Source organism: Polyodon spathula, chromosome 25 (assembly GCF_017654505.1).
Source record: "Polyodon spathula isolate WHYD16114869_AA chromosome 25, ASM1765450v1, whole genome shotgun sequence".
Lineage (NCBI taxonomy): Eukaryota > Metazoa > Chordata > Actinopteri > Acipenseriformes > Polyodontidae > Polyodon > Polyodon spathula.
In genome coordinates this window covers 2,818,876-2,836,388 of record NC_054558.1, presented here as the reverse complement: position 1 = coordinate 2,836,388, position 17,513 = coordinate 2,818,876, and the positions used below count along the sequence as shown (strand labels likewise).

At 42.6% G+C, this 17,513-nt stretch overlaps 1 protein-coding gene across 1 annotated transcript; it reads right to left on the bottom strand.

The window, feature by feature from the left end:
* Positions 1 to 1,609: 1,609 nt before the first annotated feature.
* On the bottom strand, positions 1,610 to 17,416 carry LOC121299890 (guanine nucleotide-binding protein G(i) subunit alpha-3). The gene is made up of 9 exons (XM_041228089.1): positions 16,860 to 17,416; positions 9,495 to 9,537; positions 9,062 to 9,203; positions 8,151 to 8,308; positions 5,133 to 5,261; positions 4,088 to 4,217; positions 3,750 to 3,903; positions 3,409 to 3,620; positions 1,610 to 3,131 (listed from the first exon to the last, which is right to left on the bottom strand). Exons 1-8 carry the CDS (start codon positions 16,975 to 16,977, stop codon positions 3,430 to 3,432), a joined length of 1,065 nt encoding a protein of 354 aa, XP_041084023.1. The 5' UTR covers positions 16,978 to 17,416; the 3' UTR covers positions 1,610 to 3,131; positions 3,409 to 3,429.
* Between the last annotated feature and the right edge of the window lie 97 nt (positions 17,417 to 17,513).

The following is a 17,513-nucleotide window of genomic DNA, read 5'->3' as shown; positions in this document are numbered from 1 at the left end:
CCTACTTCTGCTTTTTCCTTCGTTTCCTTTAGCAGTTACAGCATACCCTCAACAAGTCAGGGCTGTAACCGGAAACACATTTCAACATAAAACCGCTGCAAGCAAGCAGCTGAGCCCAGGGTTTAGGCTGTGGCAGGCTGTGTTGCCAGCTCCATAAAATATAAAATATAAACACACTGGTCCATTTAGACTCGACGCCGTTCCTCAAACACACCGTGAACCAGCCACTCAATCACAGTATACACCCAACAAATTAATTCTAAATTAAACAGTGAAACTGCTGCAAGGAAGCAAGGCAGAATAAATGTTCCATGAATCTGCTGCATTAACAGAAAAGAGCGATCGTACGCTTCAGGGCTTAAAGGACACATGTCTGCCTTGCCGAGTGAATACAGGGTACACAGGAAATGACTGCGCTGTGATACTGGCTTTTATAAAGCTGCGAGTCACACTGTAGAGTCCCTTTACACTGCATCATCTATACTGCAAATTAATTATATCATTACCTTCTGAGGGGTGACACTTCAGAATAACCTTGCAGTGATTATTAGAATTATCTGTTTAAAAAGACAGATAATTACCTCCAGGACATGGGCTGAAACCTGACCAGGGAACCAAGTGAATTCAATTCGGGGGGGGGGGGGGTCTCGGCACCACTGAAGCAATTAAAAAAAAAAAAAAAAAAAATCTAGACAATATCCATCAGATTTGCCCTTCGAATAGACGTGTGATGTTTCAGTTAATGCATCCCATTGATTGTAAGGAGTAGATTTTTAAATTGCGCTCAGGAAACCCCAATCTGTTCATGATCTACGCAGCATGCCTCATTTAAAAGAAAACGTAGCACTTGATCGTGCCCAGAGTATTTCTACATAAAACACGACCACAGCTTGTACACAAATCTGTAAGCTTCGCAGGGTTGAGACAGAAAGTGCACACCAAAAAAGACATCAGATATGAAATAAAAAAAAGAAATGCTTTTACCACAGAAATGATAATGCAGGAAATTCAAACATACATCATCCCTCTACGGATTTTACAGTATATTGAACGAAGACTCCCCACCACACACAGATCTACACCAGAGTGACCAATCCCAGGCCAGGAGGAGGGCCATTCTCTCCAGGTTTAAAATAATCCACTAGAGTAGCTGCCTGGAGGGTTACTTGGGTCTAAACCCTGTAGAACGTGGTTAAGGGAGAGACTTGGGCTGTAAGGAGCCACATTCCAACCCTGGAACCTGATAATTAACCACATCAGATCATTAGCAACAGGAACGAAGCCCCAAAAGAACACCTCGTTCCAGGAAGATTCAAACCCTTCAGCAGTGGAAACTGATGGCTCATCCTCAGACAGCTTCATTTCAAATCCACTTGCATCAGACCCGTACACTATCAAAAGGGTTATTTAAAGAGCTTGGGGTCTGTGTGTGTATCTCTGCTGGGGAAGAGAACAGAAACATCTTGGAATAACTTGCAGTGTTTAGATAAAATACAAAACGACAGAAACAAACAGAGAAGAAAAACACCACCTAAACAAACACACAGCACGCTTAGGCCTAATATCAGCCAATTTCTGTAAACCAAATAAAACGCCAGCACACACAGGAGCCCGTCATCACCATTTAATATTGCCAAGATTAACACAAAGCCTGTACAAATTGTCATAGGCAGAATACCACATGTATTCAAATTCAAAGGAATGCACACAAAAAGAAATTAAAGTGGCGAACGTTAGTTCATAACAATGGCATCAGTTATTTGGCAGCACATTCCACAAGGTGAAGGCATGCTGTAGAAGCACAGAGGGGCAGGAGAATGTAAAACACTTGTTACAAAATGTAAGATTATATATATAAAAAAAAAAACAATATGGACTTCTGATTACTTTTCATTACAAATCAGTCTGTGCTGAAATTATCTAATAACAAGATAAAATAAAGCTGGAGGCAGGGAGGGGATGAAAACCCCACTGTTACACCTGAATGAGAAAAGATTATGCATGTCAAAAAACAACAACTGCATATATTAATCATTTAATGTGACTGAATATACATCCCTTATACTGCAGTGCAAGTTTTATAACACTACACTGTCTTCACACTGCTGGCAGATACAAGACGACCGCACTGACAGTACTGGCTTCACTGTCCTGTGAAGAACACAACTGTTAAAAGCAAGTTAAAACGAAATGATTCATTAATTGCAGTTTGTGAATACTCAATCCTTTTTTTATTCCCTTCATTCCCATGCAAATCCCTTAGACCAAGAGGAAAGCATCTCACAGGAGAGAAAAAAAAAACATATCAAACAACATCTTAGAAAGACACGTACTGCATCAAACTGTAATACAATCACATCGTTACAGCAACATCTGAAGGGTGCCTCATTGCATGAATACCTTTACAATAAAACGTCACCCAGTCCTGCATTTTTTAATAGAAATGTGTACAGTTCTTACAAATTATGGCTACACAATTGTGGTCCCCTTATTTTCTTACTGAACAGGTCTGGCAACATAAAACATCCTTCTTCATGATGTCCATTTGTAACGAGCCTTGTTGAAAGCAGCAGCACAAGGTAACAGCATGCCCCCTGTTACAGCATAATAAAACTTAACACATCTCGGTAAGTGTGCATAGTAAAAAGTGCTTACCCAGGGAGAGAGATATTAAACTTGGCAGAGAAGACCTTAAATCTAAACCTGGATCAATTAGGACATCTACTAAATTAAAGCTTCTAAAAAGACGATGGTGACTCGATAACCAGGTTTTAAAATTCCCGTCGCTTCGCTAATCATGCTGCTAAACTGTTTATATGTGGCACTGTGTCTCGTTCACCCCCCCAGTCCTCCGAGAAAAAAGGATTAGCAAATCACTGCTGAATTTCAGAGCGAGTTTACATTATTTACAGAGTTTCACCTTGTCTGCTTAACAGCATCAATTACAGTTTTCCAAAATAATAAAAAAAAAAAAAAATTCAGAATGCAGATTCGGCGCTGAAGAATACAAGGATGCTGCATGCAGCACAGCAACACTTTCCATTTGGTCCTTTTCTACAAACCTGCCACCAATCAGTTCAGACAGGAACAGATCTGCAGCCTGTGATCAGGAGTCACTCTAAAAGAACGACCTACAAGAGAAAAGGAAAAACGTCTTCCAGAAACCGAAGAGAACTTTGAGTCTAAAAGATTTCAGGATGCGTGTTTTGAAGCTGGACAGAACAGTGTGTTTTTCCAGCATAATTCAATTTATTACTTGTTCCCTACGCGGTTTGGTTTTGTATAAAATGTTGAGAGAGGCAGGGCAACCAACAACAAAGGAGTAAGACTCAATATTTCCTCCAGTACCTTCCCCGAACTGAACCGAATGAAGAAAATCTACTGCACAACAACCGTGAATCGTCTCACCTGCAAGTTCTTTGAAAACGCTCAGTAAAGTCCACATTCTTTCAAGTTGTTTTTGATGATGACGTCAGTCACGGCATCAAACACAAACTGCACGTTTTTTGTGTCTGTGGCGCAGGTGAAATGAGTGTAGATCTCCTTTGTGTCCTTTCGCCTGTTGAGGTCTTCAAATTGGCACTGGATATATGCAGCCGCTTCTTCATAAGTGCTGGAACCTAGGAAAAAAACATTTGACAGTTCAAATCAACATGCCAACACCCCCCCACCCCCCCCTCCGACACACATGAACTATTTTTCCGTAGAGTCCTCTGCACACATCCAGCATTTCACAGTACAAACCACACCTGCATATTCGGGGTAGCAGATGGTAAGGGAGCTTCTCGTGATCTTCTCCTCAAAGAGGTCCTTCTTGTTTAGAAAGAGGATTATTGACGTATCTGTAAACCACTTGTTATTGCAGATGCTGTCAAACAGCTTCATGCTCTCGTGCATGCGATTCTGCATGGAGAAACGAAAAGGAAGTCACAACATTTAAATAAACAAAATGAGACACAAACATTACCAAATGCAAGGCAACCCATAAACAACTTGAAAACCTGCCATTTTAGAATGGGGTGGGGGGGTCATATTAATCTCTGTTGAATTAAAGCACAATTTCAATCTGTTCTAAATTATTACTCACCATTTCTTCATCCTCTGCAAGAACAAGGTCGTAGTCACTGAGTGCCACGCAGAATATAATGGCCGTGACGCCTTCAAAGCAATGGATCCACTTCTTCCGCTCGGACCGCTGCCCACCAACGTCAAACATCCTGAAAGAGAAATGAACGATACAGGACGTAAGCTGGCACAGCAACTGCGTTACTGTAATAAATACCATCCTTGTTTAAAAACATTTTTAGCACTGGCGCCCCTTTTGAGTTTTGATACCAAGCGTATTGTATTTTAATACTTGTAAACCGAGTGTTTAAACCCCTCCTCTGGTTAAGAATAAAACAAACCAATGTTTTTTTTTTTTTTTTTTTGAATCTGCCCATTGCAAATTCTCAGTTTAGCAACTAAGCAATGTTTGTGCAAAGGATACATGTACACTGCCTATCCCATCATTTAAATAAGCAAATAATGACCAGGTTTAACATGGCCTACAATGTTTAAAAAAAAAAGCTGTGAACTTATTTTAGTTAAAATCTCGACAGTTTAATGAGCAGTTTCCAGAGTTTCCACTGAGCTATGAAATGTTAATTTTATGCAGCTGGTTTTCTCAGTTGACGAGAGTGTTAATTAACGCATCATCACTTCTAACTAGAAATATAAACACACAAACACGCGGGTCCAAGTTCCTTCAGGAGACACACGCAATACTTTGAAACAGTGGCAATAGGTGCCAGTCTATCACATGACCTGCTAATCACACTTGGTTCTATGAAAGCTGCAAGGCTTATGGGGGATACAAAAATAAGTAATGCAACAATGCATGCTGTTGACACAATTTATTCCAAATTAGACCAATTTAGCAGCGAAAGATTTTTTTTACAGTCCAATTATTACTCACTTATTTCAGAGCTACAGCAAACATGCCTCACGATTTTAATGCATGGATCCATTAACATGTCACCTGGGTCCAGTTATGCTTACAGTCACATTCACTGTACATGCGTGTGTGCGTGTGTGTGCGCGTGCAATTATAGATCTTTAACTGAGACACAGTCAAGAGTCTAAGGACTTACTTGAAGTACAGGTCCTTGAAAGTGAAGTGAGTCTCAACTATGCCTGTGGTCTTCACCCTGGTTCGGAGCACATCTTGCTGGGTTGGGATGTAACTGGTTTCGGATATTCTATCCAAGTCATTGAGATAACTAAAAAAATTAAAAGAGAAAGAAAACATTTAGACACTAGATAAGGATACAGGATAAGCACAATATAAAAGCCAAACTAATAATAATAATAGCTAATAATAATAATAATAATAATAATAATAATAAAAATGCACACGGCAGCCCTATGGCCAGTATGGAAACACAAGACATGTAGCTTTTTTTCCTTGGATTAAGTATATAGGACATAACCACTTTATCAGATCACTAAGGGAACAGCAGTCAGCAAACAGTTGCCACATATACTGAAGCCTTTTTGTATTCTGGCTTGCACTGATCTGACGTCTTTCTTGGAGAGAGACGGGACGGGACGGGGGGGAGAACAGGCAGAGAAATCTTTCCTGAAATGTTTATATATATAAAAAAGTATATTAAAAATCCTCCACTATAAAAATGAGACAGCGATCACTTACCCAACAGTCGGGTTATTAAGAACACAGTTTAAAGGAGGCGGCTGGAAATATAACTGACCGAGCGTGCAGATTTAAAAACACCAACATCATTACATTAGCAACAAACAGAACATCTGCAAAAACTGAAAAGCAACTCAAGGTGGAAAGGAGAGAAAGATCAGGTTCAGTTTTAAAAAATAAGCTGTATTGATCGGAGTGGAGCAGAACAGAGAACACCACAGTTCTGCTTATCTCTTCCCTCACTCATTGTTTATTTAGAAGCTGCCTATCTTGAGGCCCGTCATAAATTCTCTATTTCCACAATAAAGGAATTCGTCCTTCACACGATAGTAAAATCTAGAACCATGTCCCTTCCCTCTCAAAAAGCACTGGATCTCATGACTGCATTAAACACTAATGCACACCTACATTCAGAATAGGACGAGGAGTTTCTGAACACCCATGCTATTAAGCGTTCAACCAGTTTCCTGGGTAACCAGCATCTCCTTTGTCTGCTCAAGTACCTCAGGGGATAGCACGACATGTTTTGTGAGATAGACAGACCGATCAGGGTTAGATCAGGGAACACAACAGCCTAGGTGCTTCTATTTATTCACTTACCACACCACAAACATGGCCTCCAATCTTAAAAAGAGCTGAATAGCGTGTAGATTTGAGAAGCATCGAACTGAGGCTCCGAGAAATCAGAGCCGTGCTTTTGCTACAGCTACTGTAGTCACTGCTAATATTGCAAAAGCAATCGCGTGAGAAAACACCACACTATCAAGTTTCCGAAACCCTTTCTGTACACTAGCAAACCTTTTCTGTACTCTGAAGTGTCTCCTGGTTAAGTAACACTAGGAGTTGACAGCCAGGAGCCAAGTATTTTAAAAGCAAATCCTAGCCCTCAAGTCATTTTGATTTTCATTTTGCTTGCTTGCTCTGGGGTTGTTGAAAATGCAAAGTGGACAGCCTGTTCTAGAGGTCACAGTTATACTCACCTTAACATTGAAACAAACATCAATCTCTTAGCTCAACACCACTAGGGTAGATCCGTGGGCCAGGAACCCTACACTATACCCCCCTCGACAGAAACAGTACTGCTCCTGTGCGGCACGGCTCATTCACAGAGAAAAACAAGCCCATTGTCGAATACCCTTTGCACTGTGTACCCACTGAAGTGGAGTGGAAGCCTCGCACTACACAAAGAGTTAAACACACTACAGGCTGCCGACTGGAGTGAGCCGATCTGTATCTGCTGATAAGTTGATAATGTTGCCGCAAATATAATTGTGCAGTCTGCTGTTATTGCCTGAAGTGCAAGGAGCCTGCCATTTCCTTAACCTTGATCAGGGATACACTTTGCAGCTTACTAGCTGTACAGACTTCCCATACATGCATGCAAGGGCTTACACCTTAACTCCAAGAAAAAAAAAAAAAAGACTTCTGTGAGAGCAATTGTAATAGTTTTTCTCTAACAATTCATCCTCAACTAGAAAGTACATTTTGGAAAAAAAAAGATGAGTGCAAGGTAAAAACAAAGGGCTGGATTGAAAGCACAGGCTTTATAAACCACAGGTCTAGCGCTATGCATCAGTTTTATAGCAACCCTCAAACCCTTTAACACGCAGCTACATGAAATACCACTGCAAGATAAAAAAGCCTGGCTTCGTGCCCGTGGGTGCGCTGGAAAAAAAAACAAACATGCAGCCTTTTCTTTCCGATGACATTTTTACTCTATTTATATCTAGGCCTGTATTTAACCCATTCTGCAGATTCACTTATAATCTGTTCAGATTTAAAAATGGTCAAGAATAAATGAAACCTTTCTGGGAACAAAAACACAACTCTCTACTGGTAATGTATAAAAATCATGAACGACTGACAATGGGAGAGCTTTTACTTCTGGAACAAAGGCACTCATAAAACAGGTGATTTTAGTATGCATACAGAAAACAACGCTGATAGAAACTATATATACACACATATACATATATATTTTTTTGCTGTAAATCATGTGTTGGTTTCCATGCCACACTATTAACCCCAAAGCATCAGATTTGAATGCATCTTTTCCAGTAAAAAGAGGCTAACCATAATTTACAGGTTGTCAAAGCAACCACGAGCAGCAATTTAAGCTGAGTAAAAATAATCCTGTTACGTGGTTAATGACATCACTGCTCTTTGAAACAGAGATTCAAATAAAAGCACATTTAGGAATACATCCACTCAATTTTCCTGTTGTAATTCTCTCTCTACTTGTCATTCAACAGCTTGAATGTAAAACTCCTATTGGACCTATTAGGCAATAACTACGATACACACCAAGATGCAGGTGTGGCCCCGACCCTCAACCTGAACCCATTCACAACCCACCATGTATCCTAAGGGGCAACCTTGTTGTTTTTTTGCAAATGAGCAATGAAAGCGGTGACACACAATGAAAGAAACGAGAGTAAGCGGGGAAGCAGTTCCTTACTAAGATGCAGAGTCGTTGAGCTGGTATTCTCTGGATCTGTTAAAACAGGCCTGGACTCCCTCATCCTGCCATAGCCTCTTTATTACACCAGCCAGTTCAGCACTCATAACCCCTTCCTCAGCAGTGCCTGCCAGCGCAAACAACTGCCGGGCATCGTCCTGCAATAAGAACACACACGGGTTAGAGAAACATGCCGACGGCAGAGTGAAGAGAAGCTCCTCCGTCCTGCACACAAAGGCATAACGCACGCAGGACAACCCATGTTCCTGCAATCATCAAGCAAGAGTGTGCGCAAAACCCTGCAACGGCCAGCAAACTTAACAATGAAAACACTTTGTGCACGTCATCTCAACCCGCCCGTTTACAATACAGAGACAACAGGCAAGAGTTCTCAATCTGTAAACAGAACGAGATGTCAGATCCTTACTCTTTCAATAGCTTTGGGGTGTCGAGGTAGAGATGATCAAAAGATCAGTAACCTATTACCAAATGAACCCCCCACCTCCCACCCCCAAAAAAACACATCACAGCTTGCAATCAATAAGATATGCAAACAGCAGCCTGACCCAGATCAAGGGTGCTGAAGGAAATCAACATCTTTGCAGCACACACACTTATTTGCTGAAAAACATGCCCTAACATAATAACCTAGCGAGGGCTGCGTTGCAGGGGAAGCTCCGTTTACGTGGAACAGAAAGTTCATATCGGAAGAACTCAGCTTGCCGTGCTGCCCCAGTTACATAAGTCTACGGCCAGAAACGCTGCCATTCTATTACCTAAATCTCAATTTTAAAACTGTTCCCCATTATGCTGTAAATACCTGAAGTCTACAACTCAGAAAAATGACTTTCAGCCACTGAAAAGAGAGTAGTGGCTAACTACGGGGATACAAATAATTGTAGTATACTTACCGCTCGTGTCGGGTCTCCGAAGTCTACCTTCAGCCTTCCCATGGCTCTGATTATTGCAATAATAGACTGGATTGTGTTGCTGTATACAACTACTTTGTACTGCTTACATTCCTCCTCTGAATATCCATCTTCATGAATAATTCTGAGGAACAAAAGACCCAATCAGAAAACCCACGAAACATTCAAGGGTTCAAATCACATGCCACTGGGATTTCCCCTCACTGGGAGTGTGGTAGGATTTAACAGTGCAAAACTTGAACATGTGTTTTTGCTAAATGGGGATTATAAAGCTAAGCACTGATTATAAAACTACTTATTTTGCACTGAACACTAGGGGAATATCTTGCAACAGGGATAACCAAAAGCCTTTGTGTGAAGATACAAAAAGCTTTTGAATTGCAAGTGTGCCGTACAGAGCAGAGCCGTGACTCACTTCATCTGCTTCACGATGGTACTTTTCCCAGACTCTCCAGCACCTGTAATAAACAAAAGAAAAATTTAATTCTTACCAAAGCAGTAATGACATTACAGTGCCGCAGAGACCAGAAGCAAACGCTACATCAAACTGGATATAATACTGACACATATAACCAATACGTCAGATATAACCAAGTCACATTCAGAATTGTTTCGGTCAATGCCTTTCAGTGCCACAGTCACAAAGTAATTTCCAAAGCGTTTGTCTATTTGACCTAGGCAAGTCAGAAAGTAATTTAATTAGGGCTGCAATGAAGGGTACATTTTGACCTTCGAGGGTTCGAACCGTCGCTGGTACTAATTTGCATAATTCACTGGTGATGTCACCATAGCTACTCGTTTATATTTGATTGACAATCCTATTTTACAGGTAACCCATATAAACAGAACAAACCATTTTCACTTGTAGTTTAAACATATGTTATATAGAACAGTAATCATGTTTTTATAATTTAACTACACACTGTATGTACACGTTAGTGATGCTGATTGATAGATCAGACAGTAAGCTTGCATTGCATTAGCACCTTATTGCAGCCAATCAAAAGAACTGCAGTGGACTCGGGCAAAACAAAGCTTTATTTAACAGTCACCATTCCATGCAGGTTATCAGTCACATTTTACTGCTGCTAAAATGAATAATAATAATATTAAATATTATTATATTATGAACTCACGCATGTCCAGTGACCCTGGAGATTATTTACTAATGTCATCACACTGAGGTTTCTAACTGTCTACGTGCAGTTTAACTTTTCATATTCAAATTGAAACAGTCAAAATAAAGAATTTAAAAAATGTTAAAGCTCTGATTCGATTCTACTCCTGCTCTGAAGCAAGATCGGAAAAGGCTCTGATCTCAAACTGAGCCCCGAGTCTTAGTACAACCCAACCCATCACAGGATCAAGACCAGGAGTGCAGTCCTTCAGTACAAGCGGCCTCAGGACTTCACTCAAAATACACTGCGGCAGATTGCTCCTCAGCTGCCAACTAATTCTCTCCTGAAGGAGAATGATCCATCTGCAGTCCACAGAGCCTGGGCAAATGTTTCCTGGCAAAACAGTACAGTTTTCCCAGCGAGATACACAACGAAGAGGCAAAGCCTCCAAGACGCCCCACCAGGTATCTGACCTTGACCGCAAGGACACTAAACAAATCCATCAGGACTGCGATACCTGCTGCGTTTACAAGGCGGCAGACTGGTGCTGAGCAGGCAATTAAAAAATATACACTGCAAGAGCAAGCGAGCACAGGAGCGAGCACGGGAGGAAGGAGAGCGAAGAGCAGGAGCGAGCACGGGAGGAAGGAGAGCGAAGAGCAGGAGCGAGCACGGGAGGAAAGAGAGCGAAGAGCAGGAGCGAGCACGGGAGGAAAGAGAGCGAAGAGAAGGAGCGAGCACGGGAGGAAAGAGAGAAGAGAAGGAGCAAGCACGGGAGGAAAGAGAGCGAAGAGCAGGAGCGAGCACGGGAGGAAGGAGAGCGAAGAAGGAGCAAGCACGGGAGAAAGAGAGCGAAGAGAAGAGAGCACGGGAGGAAGGAGAGCGAAAGAATCAAGTAGCAGACGTCGCGAAGTCGAAGCAGCCTGGGAAGAAGGAGAGCGAAGAGAAGGAGCGAGTACGCCCTCTCTGTCTGATGTTCCTCTTAGGAAGAGAAGGCAGAACAAAACGGCCAGCAGAGGATGAGCAGAGAGAGACTACAAGGAGCACGGGAGGAGGCAAAAGGAGAGCGAAGAGCAGGAGCGAGCACGGGAGGAAAGAGAGCGAAGAGCACGGGAGGAAAGGAGCGAGCACGGGAGGAAGGAGAGCGAAGAGCAGGAGCGAGCACGGGAGGAAGGAGAGCGAAGAGCAGGAGCGAGCACGGGAGGAAGGAGAGCGAAGAGCAGGAGCGAGCACGGGAGGAAAGAGAGGAGAGAAGCAAGCACGGGAGGAAGGAGAGAAGAGAAGGAGCGAGCACGGGAGGAAGGAGAGCGAAGAGCAGGAGCGAGCACGGGAGGAAGGAGAGCGAAGAGCAGGAGCGAGCACGGGAGGAAGGAGAGCGAAGAGCAGGAGCGAGCACGGGAGGAAGGAGAGCGAAGAGGAGGAAGAAGAGAGAAGGAGCGAGCACGGGAGGAAGGAGCGAAGCACGGGAGGAAGGAGAGCGGGAGGAAGGAGAGCGAAGAGCAGGAGCGAGCACGGGAGGAAGGAGAGGAAGGAGAGCGAAGAGAAGGAGCGAGTACGGGAGGAAGGAGAAGGCAGAACAAAATGGCCAGCAGAGGATGAGGGAGAGACAGAATACAAGGAGACACAAAGGATTGGAGATAGGAAGGAGCAGTAATGATGACCTGATGAACAGAGCGATAGGCAAAACCAAGAAGCCCCACCCCAGCCAAAAAAGATTGGTACACAGATTATAATGCAGACTGCTGACTGGTCGTGTTACTGAGATCAAACAAACCCAAGCTAAAATCGTACTGCGGAAACTCCCTTTGAAAACTAGTCACTAAAAAGTCCCTTAACAGAACTGGAAGCTGCAACATGATTCTAAGCATATCAAAGCATGCTGCTTGGGTTTATCCATGGTAGGGTAATGGCTGCTGGACACTTCTACTTGTAAAACTGAATCCACTGTAAAAGCAGAAATCCCTCAAGATTTACTGTACATCATGAGAGAAAGTCAAATAATGTGAAAAACTGTTAAGAATGTAACAATTTCCACCTTGCATTGTTTCTAGCACTTCCCAGTTTGTGTAACTCCAGGATTTTCCTCAAACTCGTTCTCAGTATTTATTAAAAGCAGACTCATGCTGTGTACTGGGTAAGACAGCGTGACTCACCACCCTAATATAAACGACATGTAATCATAAAGCCGTGGTTCTTTGGAAGGCACTGAAATGTGCTCGTCAACCAGTCACGGCTTTACCTTGTTTATGAGGATTTCATTTTGAATTTAAAAAAAAAATGAAGATTTATAAAATTTGCAACAATTCGGACCGAAGGAGTTCTAAAAAAAATAATAAAATAAAGTTGAATTTCGCTTTAGTTTTCATGGAAAAAAAAAAAATAAAAAAGGATTTTAGAACTCTCAAACTTCACTTTAAGACGACAATCTAAAACATATTTACCACAACAGTGTTGAGCTGCCAGACTAGTGGTCTTCATGCGCCAGTGGGATGCGTTCCTTTTCAACGGCTGTACTGGGTGTGGGGAGATCTCCACCAAAACTATGCTAAATATAGAGAGAGTATCGTATAGGTTTCTGCACGATGCAGGCTGACGGGTCCCGGGACCCCCCACCCCCCACCCCATGACAGCTTAAAGAGGCTGCCCATGGGTGAGCTTTCTGGCTGCTCTGATCTCAAGCTGGGGGGCGGGGGGTGGGGGTTATACCTTTCAGGATCTATTGCAACACGATGCAGGCTGACGGGACCCCCCAGTTTTATTTTTCTCAGCCTCCACCTGTCAGAGAAAGGCTTGCCTGGAAAGGGTTTTATTTTTCTAGCATGTTTTAAACCACGTTGACTGACTGCACATTACTGCAGCAGAGACCGCATGTCACGCACAGTAAATGCAACACATCTGATTACACGGTCCAGTGGAAATCCAGCTACCAGAGTCAGATTCAACCATGTTAATGCATTATTATTATTACTATCAGGATCACAGCAGCAGCAGCACAAATACCACGCATATCACCAGATCACTAAATCAGTCTTAAAAAGGAAACACAGCAAATATTTTTATCAACAGCCAATGGCACAGACCACAAATCGAGCCGTTTGTTTTTCCAGTTTGACAAGCAGACTGCAGTATGTAGCACAATCAAGGGTACTTTGCTAAGGAAACAAAGATTTTGATAAAAAAAAAAAAAAGAACACCTTCAAATTACAGTAACAGCTCAGTCTTCATGATATCACTTAGTTAAACTATACATCACGCCAGTGAGGCCAAGCTAGACTGAAGCAGTGCCTACTGTACTGCACAATATTCTCTGGTGCAGAGAACTCTCCAGCTCCTCTCAGACAGAAAACAACTCAAACTGCTGAAATCGTGACACACTTTCATCACGGTCAACCGTAACTTCGTTCATCTGACTGTCTTCAGCCCAAGTGTAAAAATAAACCCTCACATTGTTAGTTTTGATGAGCTGCCTGCACTCTGAAGTGGGTTTAATTTTGTTTCAATGCTACAGAAGAGAACGCCTGCCACATCTTCCTGACAGCCATGCACGCTCAAACAACCCTGCGCTTCAAAACCCGGCTGGAGCTTCAAGATCTCAAACCACAACCATTCCAGCTATGGCGGTATAAAATCTGGAAGAGCAGCAAGGGAGGGAGGAGCTGCAGGACTCACTCCAGCAAAGGAAAGCTACGAAACACTAAAACAAGTCTGCAACAGAGTAAGCGCCAAATGACGAGCAGAACCCTAACGACAGTAGGGTTCACAAACCGGTAGCTGACTCATTGTATAAAACTGGATCAAAGCCCAGAAATCGTTTGGAACAGCTCCAGACTCCTCACAGAACACACAGCGGCCCAGTAACAAAGCACAGAGAGGCGTGGATAAAAACACAACAGAAAGCATTGCAGGAGAAGAGCTTTCTCAGGAAGGCATTACAGGACACAAGAGGAACTGGCCTTCAACCACACAGCTTCCACTCATGGAACGGATACTGTGTGAACAAATGTTTAATGCATTAATTTCATGCATTAATTTAATGCATTATTTTCATGCATTTTCCCAATCAATACAACAAAGCTATCAAAGCACAAATACGCCCTATGCTTCCAGAGAAATAACCAAATAAAAAAAAACGAGGCTGGTTCACATCTGTGGGGATTTATAACACACGAATAGAGGTGCAGATCAGCAAGCAAAATAAACAATGCCTCAGTAACAAAAAAGCAGCCTTAACACCTTCAAAAGAAGCTTTATGTGCAAGGATGAGGCTACCAAATACAATATTGAGGGAAAACAATCTACAGTATGCCAATAGTCTGACAGTAAGAGGCAGGATAATTAGAACATAATGAAATCAGTTCAAGCAAGGTTGATTTTGATAATGAAATGAGGATTTAAAAACACACTACGTTCTCACCATTTAACTCAATAAACAGATAAAACCCACATTATAAAGCTGGCTTTACCAACGCACTGCTCCACATGTACAAAAGCAACAGCCTACTTGTTATTCCAGTCCACACCTTGATCAGCAAACCGTTCTCACTCTCCTGATTCCAGCTTCCCTGTCTATAAGCTTTCCAGGAAAGGACTGACGGCCTGTGTCTCCACTACACCAGACAACAAGAGCCATCAGGTCAGGGGAGAGAGGATCGAGGTGCATGTTGACATGTTTTGACTCAATGGATCGTGCGCTCATTAGATGGCATCAGTGGTGATGGTTTGAGGAGAGTCCACGGTGCAATAGTGGGGACTGATTTCTGGGTGACACCCTGGAGGCAAATGCTTACCTATTGGTGCACCCAAATTTTTTTGGCTGGCATTGAATAATGAGGAAACGTCGCTATGTCACTTCATGGATTACAAACAATTATTTTACTGCTGCCATGCCCTGTTAAAGGAAGAAGATTAATATTTGTGTGTAACCCAACTACCTAATCTATCTATCTATAGAGAGATCTATATCTATACATCTATATCTATATATATGATCTCAGCACAGTGTCAATAGCGCTCTTATTCTGGCTCAGGTGTGCTGTAGATTATTCAGAATTGTGCTTTTGCTTCAATAATCTAAACCCCAGCCCAGCACAGGAAATGAACAGCATGGATTTAGAAGCAAGTTTAAGAAGCATGACGTGGCGATGTACGCATCTACCGTTTCCTGACAGTATTCTGTAACAACGGCGTGCTGCCAGTCCCATCAATTACTGATTAAAAGACAATGACGAGATGGAAAGCCCGCGAGTGCACAGAGGACCTGCTCAAAGCATGCATGAACCGCATCAGAGGAACTGCCATAAAAGAGAACAGATGCAAAGTTAAACAAACCAGGGCACACCACCAGGGAGTCACATTATTGAAATATTCAAATAATGGGTGTTCATTCTAAAAAAAAAATAAAAAAATGAGCACACTATCTTTTAATACTCGGACTGTGACGTATTCGGACGACGCGTTTTCTGCCATGCTGTGTAAAATGCAAACTTGGTTATTTGCATTGACTGAAGCGCAGATAAGTTGAGTGTGTGCACAGTGTATAACAATGGTGCTTTTCAGTGATTCGTTGCAAACACATTGTCATGTACGCCGTGGCACTGGCACACACAACCCTGGAAGACTGTCACCTAAACAAATGACTCATGGAAGATAAGAGGTGGTATTTAAATTGTTTATGAAAATGCATCCAGTAACTAGTCTCTAAAAACAGTCGCAATAAGATTCAAAATGTACAAAGCTAGTGTAAAGAAGGGACGTACCTATTCTGGTAACTAAACATTTATTTCCAAAAAAAACCCCACAAAACAATTGTTGATAGCAAAGGTTAAATTATACTTAAACACGCTATTGAAATCGAAATGCTTAACATTAGAGGAAAGTAAACTTGCTGAGTCTTTTCAGGGATGTAATGAAATGCACATCTCATGAGGGGGGTAACGCGGTGGGCAAACATCTGAATAAACAAGGAGCTGTCAATGAATAAAATGCGCTGGGGGCTGGGGGCTGGGGCTGGGGGCACCGACCCCCGACCCCCGACCCCCCCAATACTGCAGTACCACTAACGCGCCTCCGGTAATCTGGAAACAAATGGGCAAAAAGTTTGTGTTACTTTAAAAAAAAAATAATGAAACGCACCAGCTGACTACAGTAATATACCGAGGGGGGTTTCACTAGCTGTACAGTTGCGAAATTCAACTCAAAACGCTTTCGTTTATCGTTACTTCTTTATTTCAAAAGACTAATTCGGATTTTTTAAATTTTTTGGCCCTCTGGCCACATTCTGCTGTTCAGATGAAAGTTCAGCTTGGATCGCAAGGAAGACAATGGCAGTGTTCTGCTTATACCAGCCAACTCAGAATAATAATAATAATAATAATAATAATAATAATAATAATAATAACAATGTAGCTGGTAGAGTGCTATTAATCACAGCGACCAGTACACTCAAACTGTAAGGCAATCTGAACACTTGAAAAGTTTTGTAATAATGTTACAACGGCACCTGTTAAAAGTTTCACCGCGTCAGGGGCGGGTTTCTGAATGAATCTGGGACGCGTGTAAACGAATCTCTCGCACAATTCACACGGGGTCCCGGGTACGAGGCACAGGCATCAGACCGTGTTGCCGGTCGGATAATGCAAGGTCGCTAAACTCAGATCACTTACCCAGCAACAAAAGTTTCACCTCTCGGGACGCTTTCTCTCCGTCTTCTCTCAGATTCCTGTCGATCATTTTACTCCTCTCCGCCGCCGCCTTGTCCTCGACGCTCAGCGTGCAGCCCATCCTCTCTCTGTGTGTGTTTATTATTAAAAATATACGAGGGGAAGCAAAACGCACAGCAGCGAACAACCGCAGTTCACTCCGAAATAATAAAGCCCAGACCCGGAGCGGAAGAGGCGTTGGTCGCGGACGGGCTGTGCATTTAAAACGCGCAGAGCACGACTCGGGCTAGTCTCGCAATTACAGACCTGCAAAAGAAATGTCTTTCAACGAGCGGCTGCAAAAACACGCACCCGTGTTTCGATAAATAGCACCTCAGCTAAAGCAGGCGCTGCACCTCCCCCTTTCCGCCTCAGAAACAGGACATTATATTAAAAAAAAATATATAGCAAAACTAAAAACAGCCACGACTGATACGGGCGCGTTTGCCGTGTTTTAATAACTGTTTCTGTGTTGCGGAGCCACACCGTTTCCGTTACTGTTTGGGAGAAGAAACCAAAATAATCAAATTGTATGCAAATGAAGGCATCGGCAGTGCGCAGAACCCGGATGTAAGAAGCGGGGGAGTATGGGAGATGTAGTTTTTGGTACGCAAAACG